General features: G+C 36.7%; 1 protein-coding gene across 1 annotated transcript in view; it reads left to right on the top strand.

Annotated features, from left to right (window-relative positions):
* The window catches only part of ABCB7 (ATP binding cassette subfamily B member 7), a 41,448-nt gene that overhangs the window by 8,337 nt on the left and 16,211 nt on the right, over window positions 1-16,900 (top strand). The window contains exons 3-6 of the mRNA XM_069810919.1: window positions 1,162-1,248; window positions 7,870-7,989; window positions 14,900-15,032; window positions 15,473-15,741. Of these exons, the coding sequence (XP_069667020.1) occupies window positions 1,162-1,248; window positions 7,870-7,989; window positions 14,900-15,032; window positions 15,473-15,741 (609 nt within the window). The remainder of the gene's footprint in view (window positions 1-1,161; window positions 1,249-7,869; window positions 7,990-14,899; window positions 15,033-15,472; window positions 15,742-16,900) is intronic.

Genomic DNA, 16,900 nt, shown 5'->3' with positions numbered 1-16,900 from the left:
GCTTGACTTAACATTAATGTAAACATAAGGAAGATGCAATTTCTACTGTTCATGGAATAATTATGACACATTTCTAAGTAAGACACTTTGCTTGAATGAAGCTAGGAAATGCATTTGTCTTGTTTTTCAGGTTTTTTTAAACTATAAAAAAATAACCTTATAGAACTGACTTAAGCAGCTAAAACCTTTTGAGGGTCATTGGGACTTCAAAGCATGAAATCTACTTAGATTGGTTTTTATAATGTTTTTCTTTAAAATAGAAAAAATGAAATTTTGATTTGGGACACCCTGAGATCTGCTATCAAACCATATATATAAAATGAGTTTCCTAGAGAGCTTTTATGTACCTTGAACCTGGAAATTGTCAACATTTTTAAGCAAAATTCAGACTCTGTTCAAAAAGCTTTAACACGTCCATTGCTCGTGGCAGGCACTTTGAAATTGGAGAAATGCCTAGTGGTAATGAGTTACTACTTTTTAGTATATCTACGTGCATTAATAAATTCAGAAGTTTTCTCTGTATTTATTTAGCAGGGAATCTTGGCCATATGCTAAGAGAAGTGAGCATTTGTTTTTAAAAAAACAGGTTCTTTTCCTAACTGCACCTGTATATGCTGTGCATGGATTGCAGCAGGGCCTCTGGACCAGGTTAACTTGTACCTGTTGTATGGCACCAGTAGGCTGTTCTCATCCTGATAGGGAAGAGAAGTGTGAAGTGGATTTATCTGTTTATTTTGCCCCCAAGTAAAGTTACTCTTTACATATACGGGAAGAGTATTATGCTTAAGTGTGTTCCACTTTATATATTAATGTGCCTGAGTATGGTTATCCTCCAAAACTTCAATTTCTTTTCTATGTTCTTTAGTCCACTTTTCAGTGTTTAGTTGTCCTTTTAACCAAAATATTTAAGGCTCTGTTATCCTTACCTCCTGGCTGCTTGGAACATGCTCTTTACTATACTGCTAAATTTATAGTCCCTTTCTTATTATTGTTTCCTTAAGCAAGGCAAGGTTTTTAGAGAGAGGTATTATCTTTTATTAAAGCAAGCTGATACAGTTGGAGAATGAGGGAGGGAAAACAGACCAGTAGTTCTTCTTTCTGTTGGCTATTACATGCATGTTTCCTGAGGTTCTTGCAAATTGACTTTTCATTTTCACACAGATCCTCCCGAGGTGGCGACTGATAGAAAAGAGAATGTGTTGGCATGGTCATGCAGGTGGAGGGCTTCACACAGATCCAAAGGAAGGGGTAAAAAAATTGCTTAATTAGTATTGCTTTTTAAACAAAAAATGTGATCACCACCCCACCCTACCCCCCCCCCAAAAAAAAAACAACAACCCCCAAAAAAACCCCAAACCCTGAAGACCCTAAGCAACAATTTGTGAACAACTCTATTGGTAGATACGTGAATACTGTAGTGGAGTGAATACTGTTTCATTGTCGACGAAGGCTTACTGGCCCTTAAATCACCAAAGTTTTACAATAACTGTGTTGAAGTGCTTCAATTGTTTTATTAAAAATACAACTTTAGTGTTATACACTCCTTTGAAATAGGCCGGTGTTATGTTAGATTTTTTTCATGGAAAGTACGTTACATTGTGATTTATTGTGGCTTTTTTATTCTTGTTTGTGAGTGATATTTCTCTGTGACTTGACATTCAGGATAGCAGAAATGAGCTTGTGGATACAAGGTAGTGCGTCAGTTGGTAAAACCGCACTTGAAGCGGGGGGGAGGAGAGAAGTAATTAAACTACATGTATTTTTACTGGGATTTAATGTTAATGCATCTGATATATTTTGACTGTATTTATATTCAGGAAGCATGTGTTAAAATAATTATGATAGGTATGTAACGAGAAGCAGTATCTTTTATTAGACCAAATGATTACAGGTAGAAAATGAGGCAAGCTTTTGGTTAAAATGACACAGTATAAACTTTGCATGATTAAAATTGCTAAGTCAAAGCTCTTGAGTTTACGTAACTTTCCTTTTCTCACTTCCTGTGCAAACTTATTTCTGATGCTTTGTGTGTTTGCAGAATGATTCTGCATCATGATTATAACTTGTTCAAACTTGGGTGGGATCTTCTTAAAACAAGTAAAGACCATGTTGATGACAAACTGAAATTTCAGTGCAGAACCCAGGTCTTTCAGGGTTGGTTTGCTCATACTTAACTAACTGTTCTGACAATGTCTTTCCTGCGGCCTCATTTGTAAAGAAACTGAAGAGTTAAACCTAGGGTTTCCTCTTAAATTTTGATCTGAGAGTTGTCCCTTCATTGAATCCAAACCTGTTTATGCTACATGCAGAAATCAGGAGAGACGCTACCAAAATTTATGCTTTGGTAGTAAGAGGGAATTTCATAACCTAAAGTACAGCCAGCTTGTTTTAGCAAACATCTGTGATCTTTTCTGCATAAGGCAAAGGGGGAAACAGAATAATCGGACATCTTCAGTCAGTAGCGCTACTGGCTCTGCATGTAACATTAAATTCAGACTAATTTTAAGACCCTCCTTGCAACAGGTATAGGCTCTTTCAAAGATTTCCTAGGCAAAACAGACTTTAAAGCTAGCAGACTATCCTTCTCCATCTTTACCCTAATTATATATGTTATGGAATATAATTATTATCGATTGTATTTCTCCTGTAAGTGGGAGGAGGGTATTATCCCCTCTGTTGTCACTTTAGTGATCATGCATCTATTGGGCTTAATTATTTGTTCTTGGGGTTTTTGTCCTGCTAGAATTTCTGCTCGCCTGGGTATGTTGATCAGCTGAATGTTTCCTGTTTGCTGTCATGTCATAACTTCATTTTTTCACAAGTCTGTGGAAAAGATTTTTTGTATATACATAGAACGAACTCACCCTCATATGATGCAGTTGCAAATCCATTTCACAGATTCAGCTTCACAACTGACCTATCTTCAAAAATACCACAAACAGCTGTTTATTCTGTCTTTAAAAAGCCATTTCCTGAAATGCAGACATTTTTCAACTGAACCCCCCCCCTTCACATGTGATGGGCAGCTTCCAGGACAAATCTTATTTAATCATTATAGGTATTACATGTTTAATCATCATGTATTTTCTTTGGAGGTACTACTTTTCAAAGGTCTACAGTTTGGCATCATTCAAAAAGCTAAATTTCAGTGTTTTCTCTGTTCAGAAAGGAAACAAAGTTCTGTTTACCAAAACACTAGCAATGTTAAGAAATGGTGGATGTTCCTTAACATTAATACTCACTAGGAATATGTTAGCCAGAAATTTTGATGCCAGCTGATACTTTTTTTAGTCTGCTAGGCAGTGTAAATATTCCAGTGGCATTCTCCATTCACCCATTACTTGCAGCTATTCCTGTATAAGCCAATCCCCCTGACTTTTTTATTCCAATAAATGGAGCTGTAATGTAGTTAATATAGGATGTTGTCAGTTAAGGCTGTTAGATCTAACTAAACAAATATCAGCTGTTAAGGATTATCAGGTAGAAAGCAGCGAGAGCTAGCTGTAGGTAAGGTGAAGTGTGTGAAGAGTGGAAAAAACAGAGAGTAACGTTGGGTGCAAAAGCCAAGAGGTTCTCAGCAAAACTGAGGGGAAGGAAATCTGATGTTACAAGTGCAGTTGTTGCACTTGGGTATACATGCATTTTTATTCAGTGCATTAAAGTACTAGCACCTAATTTACCACATGAGAATTTTTTTCTCCTAGGATTATGCTTTTTAGGAAAACTGCAGATGATATACATGTCAGCTATATTAACGCCTTTCTCTCTTCCAAAATTTTTTTGACAAACCAGCCTGTTCATTCTGGAAACTGACTTTGGGACTGATGTTTTAAATTGCTCCTTTTATAGAACCTTCAGGGGATACAGAACCGAATAATAAGGATAAACACAGAGTATGAAGGGCACATAACCTTCATCTCACAAGTAATTAGGAGAGAAGCTTATGCATCTGTTTTTTTACAAAATAATTTTTACTTGCAGCAGTGGCCGATGTGCTGAATACTGAAACTGCAAACAATACTATTCTTTACCATCTTTGGGGTTTTTTGTGTGTTAGTCTTTTGTACACAGAATAGACAGGAATAAAAACTGTAGTGTCTGACTTGTTGCTAAGCAGTCATATATTACTTTCTTATGGAAAGACTGATAGTCACAATGGGGCCCTGATAATTAGCCTTCCCCTATCACCAGTTGCTATTTGCTTTGCTAGTCATTGCTTGCCTTCTGTGGCGGGGTGGATAGTACCAAGACAGAAGACTAAGTACTTTTTTCCCCAAGTTTGGAAGGAAAATTCAGGCCCTAGTTTGACATTTATTTAAGCTGATAAGGCAACTGAAAAAAGAATCCTACCTCCTTCCTCACCTTGGTGTTTTGCTACATAAATCACTGTGTGGTCAGATAGTGAGCTAGTGTGAAGTGATCTAGCTGAAAAATAATGTGCCCAAATAGTGGGAACACCCCTTCCCTTCCCAAACAACTACTTCTGCTTCACTCACAGCAAGCTGCATATCATGGACTGAAACAATCTAAATGCCTCCTCCTATAAAAAAAAAGTAAGTTCTGTTCTCAGCCATGCTTTTTCTCACGCTACTGAATTTGTACATTTATCTGACTCTTTACTGAGACAAAACCCTGCAACAAACACTGAAGAGTTTTCTGCCAGTTTCATAAACTGAATCAGTTCATCAAGGTGTTTCATGAGCTCCAGAGGAGGTGCGAGAAATGGGCTGGGACTGTACAGTTGAGTGCTGCAAAGAGAGGAAAAAGCAGGGGAGGAAGCAAGCTGTTAGTGGTTTGGAGAATGACCTCGTGCAGCTGTAAGACAGCTTGTGCTAGTACAATAAAGGGGATGATACAGCTTTCGTGAGTGAGTACACAGGGAGCCAGAACTGGGTCTTCTTTCTTCATCAGCAATGACAGCTTAAATGCAAGTCAAACTACCATCTTCTTCCATTACGCTTCTGATAGCTCATCAATCTGGCATAGGCTTTATCCATAAAGTCACAGGGTCAGCCCAGTGAATGCTTTGCAGTACTTAATAATCTTGGAGATTGTGAAGAGGAATGATGACTTTCTTTTTTCCCCTCTTTAGGTATTTTAAAAGGTCCAGAACCTGGATGGGATCGGGGAGGGGGACGGACAGGAAGATGGTCAATGCTCATTCATTTGCAGATAGTCCTCAGTATTTTGTAGTGTGTTTTAAAAACACACTGCATTCAAAAAGAAGAAAAGGCTTTTCTTCTTTGCTCCCTGCTATATTGGATTTATAATACTTTTCCTTCCGTTCCTTCAATTTCTGTAGAAATAGGCCTTGGAAGAAAATACAAAACATTACTGCCACTTAAAAGAAGGTAAAATAAATGCATCTCTTAACCTTTTTATATACCACAGAGAATCAAAAAAGGGTCCGAGTCCATTAAACAGATTGCTCATTTTAATTCTTAATGTTGCCACTTGCATATTTAAACCATTTTCAACTTGTGTTTCTGTACAACGGTAACATTTATTTCATGGTAAACTTTGATGTAATATGTGTGCCTTTTGCATCTCCTTTGATATTTCTTCTTGTTCCTTTGCAAGGCCTTTGGCAAATGACTGGCTGCCTTCTGACTTTTTCTGAACGAATTTACTTCTGTCACTGTTCAGAGCCATGAAGAAACGTAAATAGATTCCTTGTTTGGGGCCAATGTAGCTTTTTATTTATTTTTTTAATAGCTTTTCTGTGCAAAGTCTGACTAGCCAATAGCAACATATAATTAGAACTGCTCTGGTTGCACTAGTATCTTTTGCCTTAATGTGATACCGTTTTTTTTAACTTCTTTTAACCTGTAAGTGGTGATCAAAGATATTTTCCAAAAGTTTGAACTGCTATTTATGCATGTCCTTGGCTCAAATGGAAAGATTCATGTATATGCTGCAGCTGATAACCTCCATCTCCTGAATGGGTAGGACACAACAGAAACGGTTTTTCATCCTCTCTTCACTTAAAAATCTTCCATATATCCATTTTTTAAAAGTAATTTGAAATGTGCTTATACTGTGTAATGCACCAGTACATTTGCAATTGTTGACAAAATGCAATATCTCTTACATTTTGCTTTTTTTTTGAAGCTATGACTAGAAACACTGAGATGAATTTTCCAGTGCTTTTAAAAGCTTACATTTATAGGATTGGCTTCCCTGGTTGCCTCAGCAATCTTACCTTTTAACAGAACTCTAGAACTCTCCTTTCTTGCTCATTCACACTGGACCTTAACAGAGAATTTCTATTCTAATTTGTGTTATCCTCAAAGTGGAGGAGGGAGCATTTAAAGTACACAATCTAGTGAGGGAAACATTAAAATACATTGTAAAATGCCCCCTTTCTACTGACTTCCGTAATGAAAAGTCATCTTTAAAAGGTGTGGGTTAACTTTTTGTTTCCCCCTGCCACACACACACACAAAATATTGCCTGAAATGGAGAGATTAGCTGCTACTTGTTGCCCTCCCTTCAGCTTTAGATAACCTTCCTGTCTTTCAAGTTAACCCCAGGGTAGCCAACACAGAAAAACAAGTTGTTGATACTTGTGCCATATGTTACTGCATGTGCTTTTACTCTGGATTGGGTAGCATCATTTAGGCTTCTGATAATACATTTACCTTGAGAGTTTAGTGGAATCTGTCTCAAGTGTAAGCAATACAGGCATTTATCCATCTGTAAAATAACCTATATTTCTGTAAAAAATAGAACAACCAAAACTACCACCAACAAAATAATTCCAAAACACGCCCCTCTCCCCCCCCCCCAAACCAAAACCCCTAATATTTCTCAAGAAGACTTGTTAACTGAATTTTTGTCTTGTTTAGAGCAAAATTTGAGGTTTGGAGAAGGAGAACCTATTTGAAGATTTCATTAAAAACTGATGCAATTAGCTAAGCTAACATGTGACCATCTTCTGCCTCCTGAAGCCTGATTGCCCAACTTCAGGGTCCATTCTGTTAAATGAAGTAGTGACATTGGAAGCTGAATTAAAGCCACTAAAATAGTTTTCTTGTGGTAGTCATAACTTCACTGGGCACCTGCTGAAGGACTACCCTTTGGGTTCCTGACAACATGCCCTAAAAGACATGGGCAGAATAAAAAGTATCTCTCATTTCTCTGCAAAGCTTATAAAATGACCAAAAAACTGTGAAAGTGATTGTTAGAAATGCTTAATTTTGTATTAATGCAATCAAATCATCTGAGCTGAAATTCATATTCAGTTCAATTTCTATATCAGCATAAGTGTTCAGTTCCAGAGGTTTGAGTTGCTATAATGCTAGTGATTTTTTTTAAATACTGTATTCTATTGTGACTCATTGAGTGTTCTCCAAACTACTTATGTTTATTGTAGACCTTTCAGACTTCCTTCTTGCCTTAGTTTTTTGTTACTTCATTAATTTTTTTATTTTTTGCATTTTCCCTCCCATTGTTTCTATGCTGTGTTAAAACAGCTTCCAAAGAAGAAATACCAAGCCCTTGTGTTTTGTACAGAAATCTTGAAGATAAAAAAGAAGGGTCAGTTTATTTGTTCTGTGAAGTATTTCAGCTATGGTGAATTGTGGCTTTCTCTATATTCCATTTACAGCTAGCTATACTTGCACTCTTGAGGACATGTGAATTAAGAACAATTCATCTGTTTTAAGTGTGTCATGGATATAAACCTAAGAACTTACAACTTGAAATTTTAATATGCAGTCCAGGTCTCAAACATTGTGAAGTGTCTGTTGCCTATCAAATAAAATACAGAAGTGATCCAAATGTATAAAATTCATGCTTATTTATCCTGTTGTTTTGCTTCCTGGGGCCTCTTTATGATGCGATGCCTTTGTTTGTTCTTTCCAATAGCTGAAAGAGATAGATGCCAAAAAGATTATCAAAGCAATGTTGTCTTATGTGTGGCCCAAAGACAGACCAGACCTGCGAGCCAGAGTAGCCATATCTCTGGGGTTTTTAGCAAGTGCAAAGGTAAGAGCAGATACTTCATTGTACTTTGATTGTACTATTTGTCTGGAGTTCATACAAGGAATAATTTTCTTTTTTATTATTTAAGGGCTTTTACAATCTTAAGATGTCTGTTTCCTGTATGAGGAGCATATAGTACTATAATAGCTTGGATTTTTTAACAGGGTGTGTATGTGTGTGATATGCACATGTGTGGTCGCGGACATGATGATGATGACCAGAATTTTTATTTCCATTGCTCACATTAGTTTAGTCCAGGATTTTCCATTGCCAATCAATCATTTACATCATACGCTATGGGAAATGTGAGTTAAAGGTTGCTTATGTATCTTCTCTTGTGTGGTACTGTATCTGTCAAACAAGATTTCTTCAAGGCTCTGTGGCCATTCTCAACTCTGAACTTGAGCAGTGTGGTGGTATCTACTCCCAGCTCTTACTGTGCTATGGAAAAGGGGATTTGAGCTCCAGTCTTTTCTTGGTATTTCTCTGTGAGCTGACAGTGGAATTTCTATTGTTTCAGGGACTCCTCTGGTGTCCTAATGAGAAAGTAGTGTATAACTTATTTTTTTATATTGAACCATGCTTTCATTCAAATTATTTTTCTTGGAGTCTTTTGATTATGAAATGGAGTGTTGCTTTTACCTTTACTTCATTTTGTGAAAGAATCTCTTATACTCCTGCCTGCAACAAAATTAGTGTTTATTCGTTCTTAGAAATAAATAGGCATGCAAAAGCTTTCTGCAGATTAATGGAAGATATAATTCAAATTTTGTGCAAACCTTGTAGAAATAGTTCAGAAGAGCAAATGTTAGCTTTGTGCAAAAAATCTTTTGCTTTTGAAAAAAAAAATTTGCAAAATATTGGAGTAAATTCTGTAAATTTCACTTGAGACATATGGCTCAACTGGGTTGCTTCAAAGTATGGCAATTTTACCAAACATAAAGCTAATACTAATATCTTGCTGGGATAAGCTAAAGTAGGTACTACTTAGCAATGAGTTTTAGCACTTAAGCTAGTTGCACTAGCAACTTATTAGCATTCAGCAACGTTGCCGAGTTACAAAAAGAGAGAATAAACAAATTTCAGCTATGTAGGTGTTAAGAGTACTTGGAAGAGAAATGTGCTCATTTATTTGAGCTGCAAAGGAAAGGCCAGTCTTTTGGTCTACAGCTCTTTCTCATGAGCAATCTATCAGGTGCTAGCTGGTACTGTCTACAATAGATATTTTGGTTTGTGCTGCTGTTCAGGACGTTGCTGATAATGCAGGCAATGACATGCAGAATATGGCATGTCTGTACAAGTAAACTTCCACCCTTTTTGTATGCCTGTGTGAAATATACAGCATTACTTTCAATTACTTGAAAACTATCTGGGAAACTTATCTGCTCAAAATACAGGTGCTAGGAGCATTTTGCCTTGTATACTGTGCATTTGCCCTCACAATAATATTTAACTGATTATATGCTTGGTTTGTTGAGGTTTTGTGATGTATATTTAAGAATAGCCCATTTACCAGATGGATATGAAAATTAGCTTCTAACTCGCTCTCTTTTTAAAGCCTCTTATTAGTAATGTTAATAGTAATCTGAAGGCAGTTTTGAAATAAGTTTTTGAAGTATTTTTTTTCTTTTTCTCTTCTGCTCTTCCCCCCACTTTCCTAATTTGTAGGGTTATATGAATATGATGGAGAATGTGAATCCAGAATCTAATCCTGCATGTGGCAGCATTGTACCTTGCTTTTAGGAAATCTGTTAATGTTTCAAGCAGCTTTCTGGGATGGAATGAAAACGAAATTTATGGCCAGGATGCCTGACTCTTGCAAATAGCTCTGTATTTGGTATAATACAGAGCTATTATATTTCTACTGGGAGAGAGAGATGTTTCCCTCTGTCAGAAAATCAGACACTTAATTGCTCTTTGGGGAATTAACTGCATGTTTGGGTCTCTCTCAAGTGTTCTCTTAAATTTCCTACTTCAGATTCTGTACAAGGCAGCCTGGAAGCCCTGATGTCCAGACCCGATTCCCAGAAGCAGAGCAGAAAACCTATTGAGCTTTGCCCAGGTTTTAGGAGATGCCTGTTAAAGCAGAAGTGTTTTGTGAGAGTGTTTGTTTTGGCAAACAAGGATTTCATTGAGAGAACACACAGCAAGCACTCTACAGAATATATATCGTAACTGGCTGGGGTGAAAAACTTCATGGATGTCTTCTAGCTATCCTTTGTTAATGTTCTGTGTTTTGTTCTGTTTCTGTCATAACAAAGCTGTGTTAGAACTCAAACATTTTCAAATAACTGCAATTTAACAAGCTACCCCTCATTACCTGAGCTGTGCCTGCTCCTCCTTTGTGGTGTAAATTTCCTTAATTTGCTTCATAGTTTACACGTGCTAAGTATGCATGTAGTTTTTGTGGCATAACTGACATACAGTAGTTTGTTACAGAGCTGTAGTAAGTCTGTCATATCTTTGAGCCCTGAACATCTGCTTTTCTTCCAGAGCAAACTAAAGGTCACTTTGTCCTAGAGAAAATTAAATACAAATTAGTTTACCTGTAGCTTGCCTGGACAATGTATAATCCTGTGCAGTTTCCTCATTATCCCATTTGGGAGCCCTTTGTTCTGATTGCTTATGAGGTTAATTACAATGTACTTGATAGACAACACAAGCAGTTTGTTAAAGTTTCTCTGTTATATAGTTGTGTCAGCACAAGAATGCCAGCATATCTTTCTCCTCATTGCAGTCCTAGCCCGATTTCTTTGTTCACTATGAACTTGTCTGCATCTGAAGGATTTACATCCTTGTTACAGATTTTGTCTAAAGGCTGCTTGTTCTTAGGGATTTTGCATAGATAACTATATGATCATGATGCCTCTTACTAGTCACATTCCCCAATAAGAAATAGTTTTGTAAGCCTTTTGGCCAGTTTCTTCCGAGTTTGACAAAAGAGTTGGGTGAGGTTTTATACCTCTGTATTTATAAAGTTAAATTTCCAGTTAGAGGAAAAGATCCAAATGGTGACTCTCTGAGACAGAGGCTGTAGGGTGGCTTTAATTTTACTCCAAGAAAACACCAGAGGAATCACAGCGGACAGGTAGGTTATGAAATCCTCAGCCACAGGAAAAAAATTAGGAGTTCAAACCCAGTTTGATTTGGCTGGCTTACCCACAAAACACAAAAAAGCTGGAGATCATACCTCCCTGTCCTGCTGCTTGAGAAATGATTTGTCTCTTTAAATCTTCTGGTTCAGTAAAATTCAATTTCAAAACAAAAGCCAGTTTGTGTGCAGCTACTGAAGAGCCTGCAGTTACAATCTGTCTTGACTCTTTTTGTGGGGCCCAGTTGCCTGTCATTGAACAAATTACTGTGATTTTTGGTTCCTTTTTGTCTACACATAACCACTAGTAGTATTGTTAGCCTTCAAAGTAAGCTGTTTGTATGGCTTTTTATGACTGGGAGCTGACAGGATGGAGTCTTCTCTAGGGCTAGTAAGGTCTGTTTTTCCTTGGAAGATTTGTTGTAATATGACACGCTTTAAATTTTTACCTTAAATATTTATAGCCTATCTAGATGTGTGCGATCTGAAAGATGCAACAGGAAGACAGGTGAGAGGAGTACACAAGGCATTATCTATGTTTTCAGACACATAGATTAGCCAGCTCAAGTTCTACATATCTGGTTTTTCTTTTTCCACATTCCCTCTCCCATTTTTTGTCTTCTCTACTGGGGTATGTATAGTGAATGCTGCTTTATTTTTCTGTTTCTTCTTCTGTGGCACAAGAAGAAAAAGTGCTCATGCTTCTGAGAAGCTGGATTAAACATACGAATATGACAAAATCACTTGTCACCTCTGCCAGCCTGTAATGGTTTTTGGCCTCTTGGTCGCAGACCAAGCATGTGTTATTCATGAGCCAGAGAAGTCTTTCAGACTATCTGCATTTCTACTGACTGCTAATTCTGTAAGTTTCAGGAGAAGAAATTGTTTGGCTAAGGAGGCAGGACAGAAGTGTTATATTGCAAATTTTGTCTGCATACAAAGATACCATGATTTATCTGATCAGTTAAGTATGTATGACCTTGGTGTTTGAACTCTTTTTGTGAGCTCAGATGGAGTTAGATAATTACAATAAACCTTTAGAAACCGTGAGGTTTTTGAGGAGTTTCAGGTGAGAAGTATTTTTAAATTATTTTTTTTCTCTTGCTGGAAAAAGTACATTTCAGATCATTATTAAATTTGAAGAAGGCATAAAGCCAGATGCTTCTTCCCTCTTTTGGATCACATATTGGAGCTTCTTCAGCAGTCTTACCTCTGCCAGGGATGGAGTTTTCTGTTTATATTTCCACAAATGGAGTTGTTGGATGAGTACATTTATATTGGTCCAGAGATAAATTCAGCCATCTTCATGTCAACATTTCTCATTGAATTATTGGCAAAAGAAGAGTTCACTGTAGACCAGTTTTATCTTGTTGGGGCTCAGCCTGTCACTAATTCATCATCTTTATTAAACAAGAAATACTGGGAAGAGCAAAATGAAAGATAAGACTGTTTGCCTTAAAAGTAGTGTAGTCCCACAAGGGAACAGAGATGATGATGCATTGTCAGCTTAAAACAGTGCAGTCATTTAAAAAAATGTTTAAACTCATTTAAGCATGATGCATTACAGTATAACGTGCTGTTAAATGTGGGCAATTGAGTTGGGATGACTTCATGCATGGGTGCTGTATTTGCTTTCCAATAAATTCAGGCAAGGATAAGCTATTAATTCAAAATTATAAATAGAGAATGTACAAGTTTATATTAAAAGGGTCTTTTTAATGGGAATTGTTAGCAAGCTTTTGGGCATTAGGAAGAGGAGGGAAACTTATACAGATATGTTGCATAAGACAATTGTTTTGCATGGTAGCTTTTTGTAGTGTACCTAGGTGTGCTTAAAGCTTTTTGTTCAGCCGCAGCAAATCTAGGCTACTAAAAAGATAGCTCTGAGTTTATGTAGAAGGCTGAAATTTTGTTTCCATTAATGTTAATGTGATCTCAATGACTTAACAAATTGAGTACAAAAGGCATGTTTCTAATAATGGCCTCTCATCTCTCTTGCTATAAACTTTGTAAAATTAACTTTTTGTTTAAATTACTGGAAAGCAGGCCTGTCTTGATTGCTAATGAAATGCAATACCATGCTGCCTTGTTCTTATTCAGGCTTTACCCTCCAGGAGTCAGAACAACTGTAACCTGAGACCAGGCTTTAAATGTCATTTAAAACTGTTGGGTAGAAGTATATTGATGTAAAAGAAGATATTTCTGCAAAATTGTGGGCTGTTACCGGTTAAATTAATTATGAATGAAGAACTGCAGTTTAAAGAATACATCTCTGTTCTTTAAATGGACTTTAAAATATATCTGTAGTTCCATTTCTAAACTACCTGTAGTGTAGCATATTCTACTGAAGAGTAAAATCCCTGCAGAGGGATTTGTGAGAATCTGCAGCAAATCAAGACAATCTGCATTACAATACTCTTATTTTCTACTGAGTAATCTGTCCCAGGAAAACCTGCACTTTGTCATGTTGGTCGTCACTGTAACACACATGGTAGTATATTCGTCTTTATTAAGAGCAAAATGCCACCCCAAAATTGAGTTTCAGTAACTCTGAAGGGAAGGTAGGGTTTTTGATTATACTGGGGTGGGGAGATTGGAATTTCTGTATTGTAAAGATTCAAAATCTCTGTTAATGCATCCTCAGTTCTTTGTGGGGCTTTATGCTTAAGGTTTAAGCATGTAATGGCAGTAACCTGTTCATCGTCTGTGTATAATTGAAGTTATCAGACATTATTGTATACTGCTGCTTTGATGGTATTTGTTGGCTTTCTGCAGATAGTGCTAACCTCAGGTCTTTTTTTTTTTTTTTTTATTAATGGAGATTTCCACAATTTCAATCTACTAAAAGGAGAGCTGTTGCTGAATGACTCTCAGGCTTGCACTGGATAAATTTCAGAAGAATGTATTTGAAGTAGGACCTGATCTTTCAGCCGTTTTCTTTTTTCAGTCACAAACTAACCAGTAATAATCACACCTAGATGCTCCTCAGATCTCATCTGTCTCCTCTCAGGAGTTGTCTAGATTATGCTGTACTGAGAATTTGGTAGTCTTCCCGCCCCCCCACAGCTTAGTGTATTTCATAGGGGAGGCACAGGAGGGAACACTTTGGTATTTTGTTTGAAAGCTCATATTGTTAAAGTGATTTGTAGTGTTTTATAGACTGTATGGAAAGTCTTTTGTGCTGCTGTGCCAAATGCTAGCGTTATATGTAGATACTAAGTTAATGTTTATAGTGATGTTGCAAATGGAAAGCATCATTTAAATATTAAGGTAGTATTAACAGTCAGAAGAGACTACAAATAAGTTAACTTCTCTTGTTTGACTTCACTAGAGCTTTGGTTTAACACATCTTGACTGACCTGGTGTTAGCAATATGTGGGCGAGTTCTTTCTTTTGTAGTAGTAGTTCTTCATACTGAATATTGCCGGTATCACAAAGAGCAAACAATGTGTAATGATGACATAATTTAGCAGCATTGTGAGTATGCGTCATGCAGTGTCTGCTACTTGATTAGTTTCCTAGTCTTGCCATTGTTGTACTGAGTACTCAGCCTCAGTTTCAGTGCCTTTGCGGTGTACAATTTGTTTAGGATAGAAATTGATACGTAAAAGGAGCACTTAAGAGAGACGAACTAACCCTGCAGTCCCAGTAGTAAAGACTTAATAGTATGGAGAATATTGTGTTTGAAATCAAAAGAGCCATCTCACCCGCGCTAAGTGGTTAAGAGCTAAATATAACAGTAGAGCAATTTCAGAAAAAAGTCGCACTACATAGATACATGTTTTAATGCATATGGACTAATTGGTGTTCTTATGCTTTTAGGCCATGAATATATTGGTTCCCTTCATGTTTAAATATGCAGTAGACAGCCTCAACCAGGTATCTGGAAACATACTCAACCTGGATGCTGCACCAAATACAGTGGCAACTGTGGCAACTGCTGTTCTCATTGGCTGTAAGTGGTAGTCCCAAATCTGTTGACAAGTGTTGATGTTCTTCCGTGAAGGAGTGGGATAGCTGAGCTTCTAACCTTTGCACTGCTAAGCATCTAGGATGGTTATTTCATAGTTACTTCTGTGTTGATGTCTGTTTCCAATGTTCTGTGACCTTGCTTCTGGTATTCCAATTAAAAAATGAAATGATACTTATAGAAACGATTCTTGATTATAAATCCTACCCTTTTTTATAAAAGCTGCAAAAGAAACTGATCTAAAATGTGTGCACAATGGTTTATAAATGGAAAAAAGCATAAAGTTTTGGACCAATTAAGTATAAATTACCTTTGAACTAAAAAAGTTGAAAATATAAAAAGGAGTCTAATGTAATTTCATGCATGAAGGGAAGTTGGAAATATAATTATTTTCATTTTGTAAACTTTTTCATCTTTTTTTTTAGATGGTATCTCAAGAGCTGGGGCAGCGTTATTTAATGAAGCTAGAAATGCAGTATTTGGGAAAGTAGCTCAAAATTCAATCAGAAGGATAGCAAAGAATGTTTTTCTGCACCTTCATAACCTGGATTTGGCATTCCATCTAAGTAGGCAAACCGGAGCTCTGTCAAAAACCATTGACAGAGGAACAAGAGGCATCAGTTTTGTTCTTAGCGCTTTAGTATTTAATCTGGGACCGACAATGTTTGAAGTGGCACTAGTCAGTGGAATTCTGGTGAGTGTTGTTTATTCATGAGTTGGAATTGTCTCATTTAGGAATAATACGTTGATTTTTTTTTTTACCAAAGTCTACTGAGTATTAATAATAGTAATAATTGAATTTACAAGGTGGTTGTGAAAGCAACTACTGTAAAGGAGAGCAATCCATAATATTCAAATACTTTCACATTTAATGCCTGTCTTCAGCCAGTGGTATTTATGTAGATAGTTTTTAACGTTTTTCTTCCAAATTGTTGAAAAAATGAAATCAGAAGAGTAAACTGTGCACACAGTGTCAAATATGTCTGGGTAAATACTGAGGAAGAAGAATATGTGTGTCCAGGAATGTTGTGTCTTAGTGTGTTGAGGACAGAGGAGGGCGTGATTATTGGCTGTCTTCTGAATACTGGTCTTCTCTTATCCAGAACTTAAAAGTGAAATTTATCTTTTGGAAAATAGGCTGCTTCTTGCAGGTTTTAAGCTTAATAAGCTCAATTTTAAACTTTTTTTTTTTCCAAATCACGCTTACTGTCTTTGAAATCAGCATCTTTGGATATTTATATGCTAAAATCTTGATTATGTAGCTTAGACTAAATTAAAAACAAGAATCTTTGTTTATTCCCCTTCTTTTTAGAAGGACTTAATCAAATTTGAATGTAACAATATGAGTTAAAACCCCTGTTGATATCAGGTTAAATTTTATAACCTTTGGAAGTTGCAAATTCAAGCTGGCTGTCAGCCAACCTGCCATGATGCTTTAATTTTTCTTCTTACGGCTTTTCTCTCCTGATGTACCCTGAAGTAGAGAAAACGCTTCATAAATTGTTTTGCAAGGCCATTTATTTCTTCTTCTGCAGTCTTCAGTTTTCTTTCAAAATCCACCCAAAAAGCAGGTAAACAAATGCTTATTTGTGATAACAGAACAAACATCAGCAACTGTTATGTTTTATAATGGCAAAAATAATTTTACAGTATTATGTTATACACTAGCTCTTGGTTATCTCCTCCAACCTTTTTATCGATACCCTTTTCCTTGCTACTTTCCTTTTGAGTTTATGCCAGTATTTAGTCTTAAGCTGCTCAGAGCAGGGAGTGTGTTGGGAGGGTCCTTCAGAGTTCTTGTCTCACGCTAAGCTGTCATAATTTTGAGACAACAGTGAAGTTTTGAGAACTAT

Source organism: Haliaeetus albicilla, chromosome 23 (genome assembly GCF_947461875.1).
Source record: "Haliaeetus albicilla chromosome 23, bHalAlb1.1, whole genome shotgun sequence".
Classification (NCBI taxonomy): Eukaryota; Metazoa; Chordata; class Aves; order Accipitriformes; family Accipitridae; genus Haliaeetus; species Haliaeetus albicilla.
Note: the sequence above shows the minus strand (reverse complement) of the source record. Positions and strands in the feature narration are given on the sequence as shown.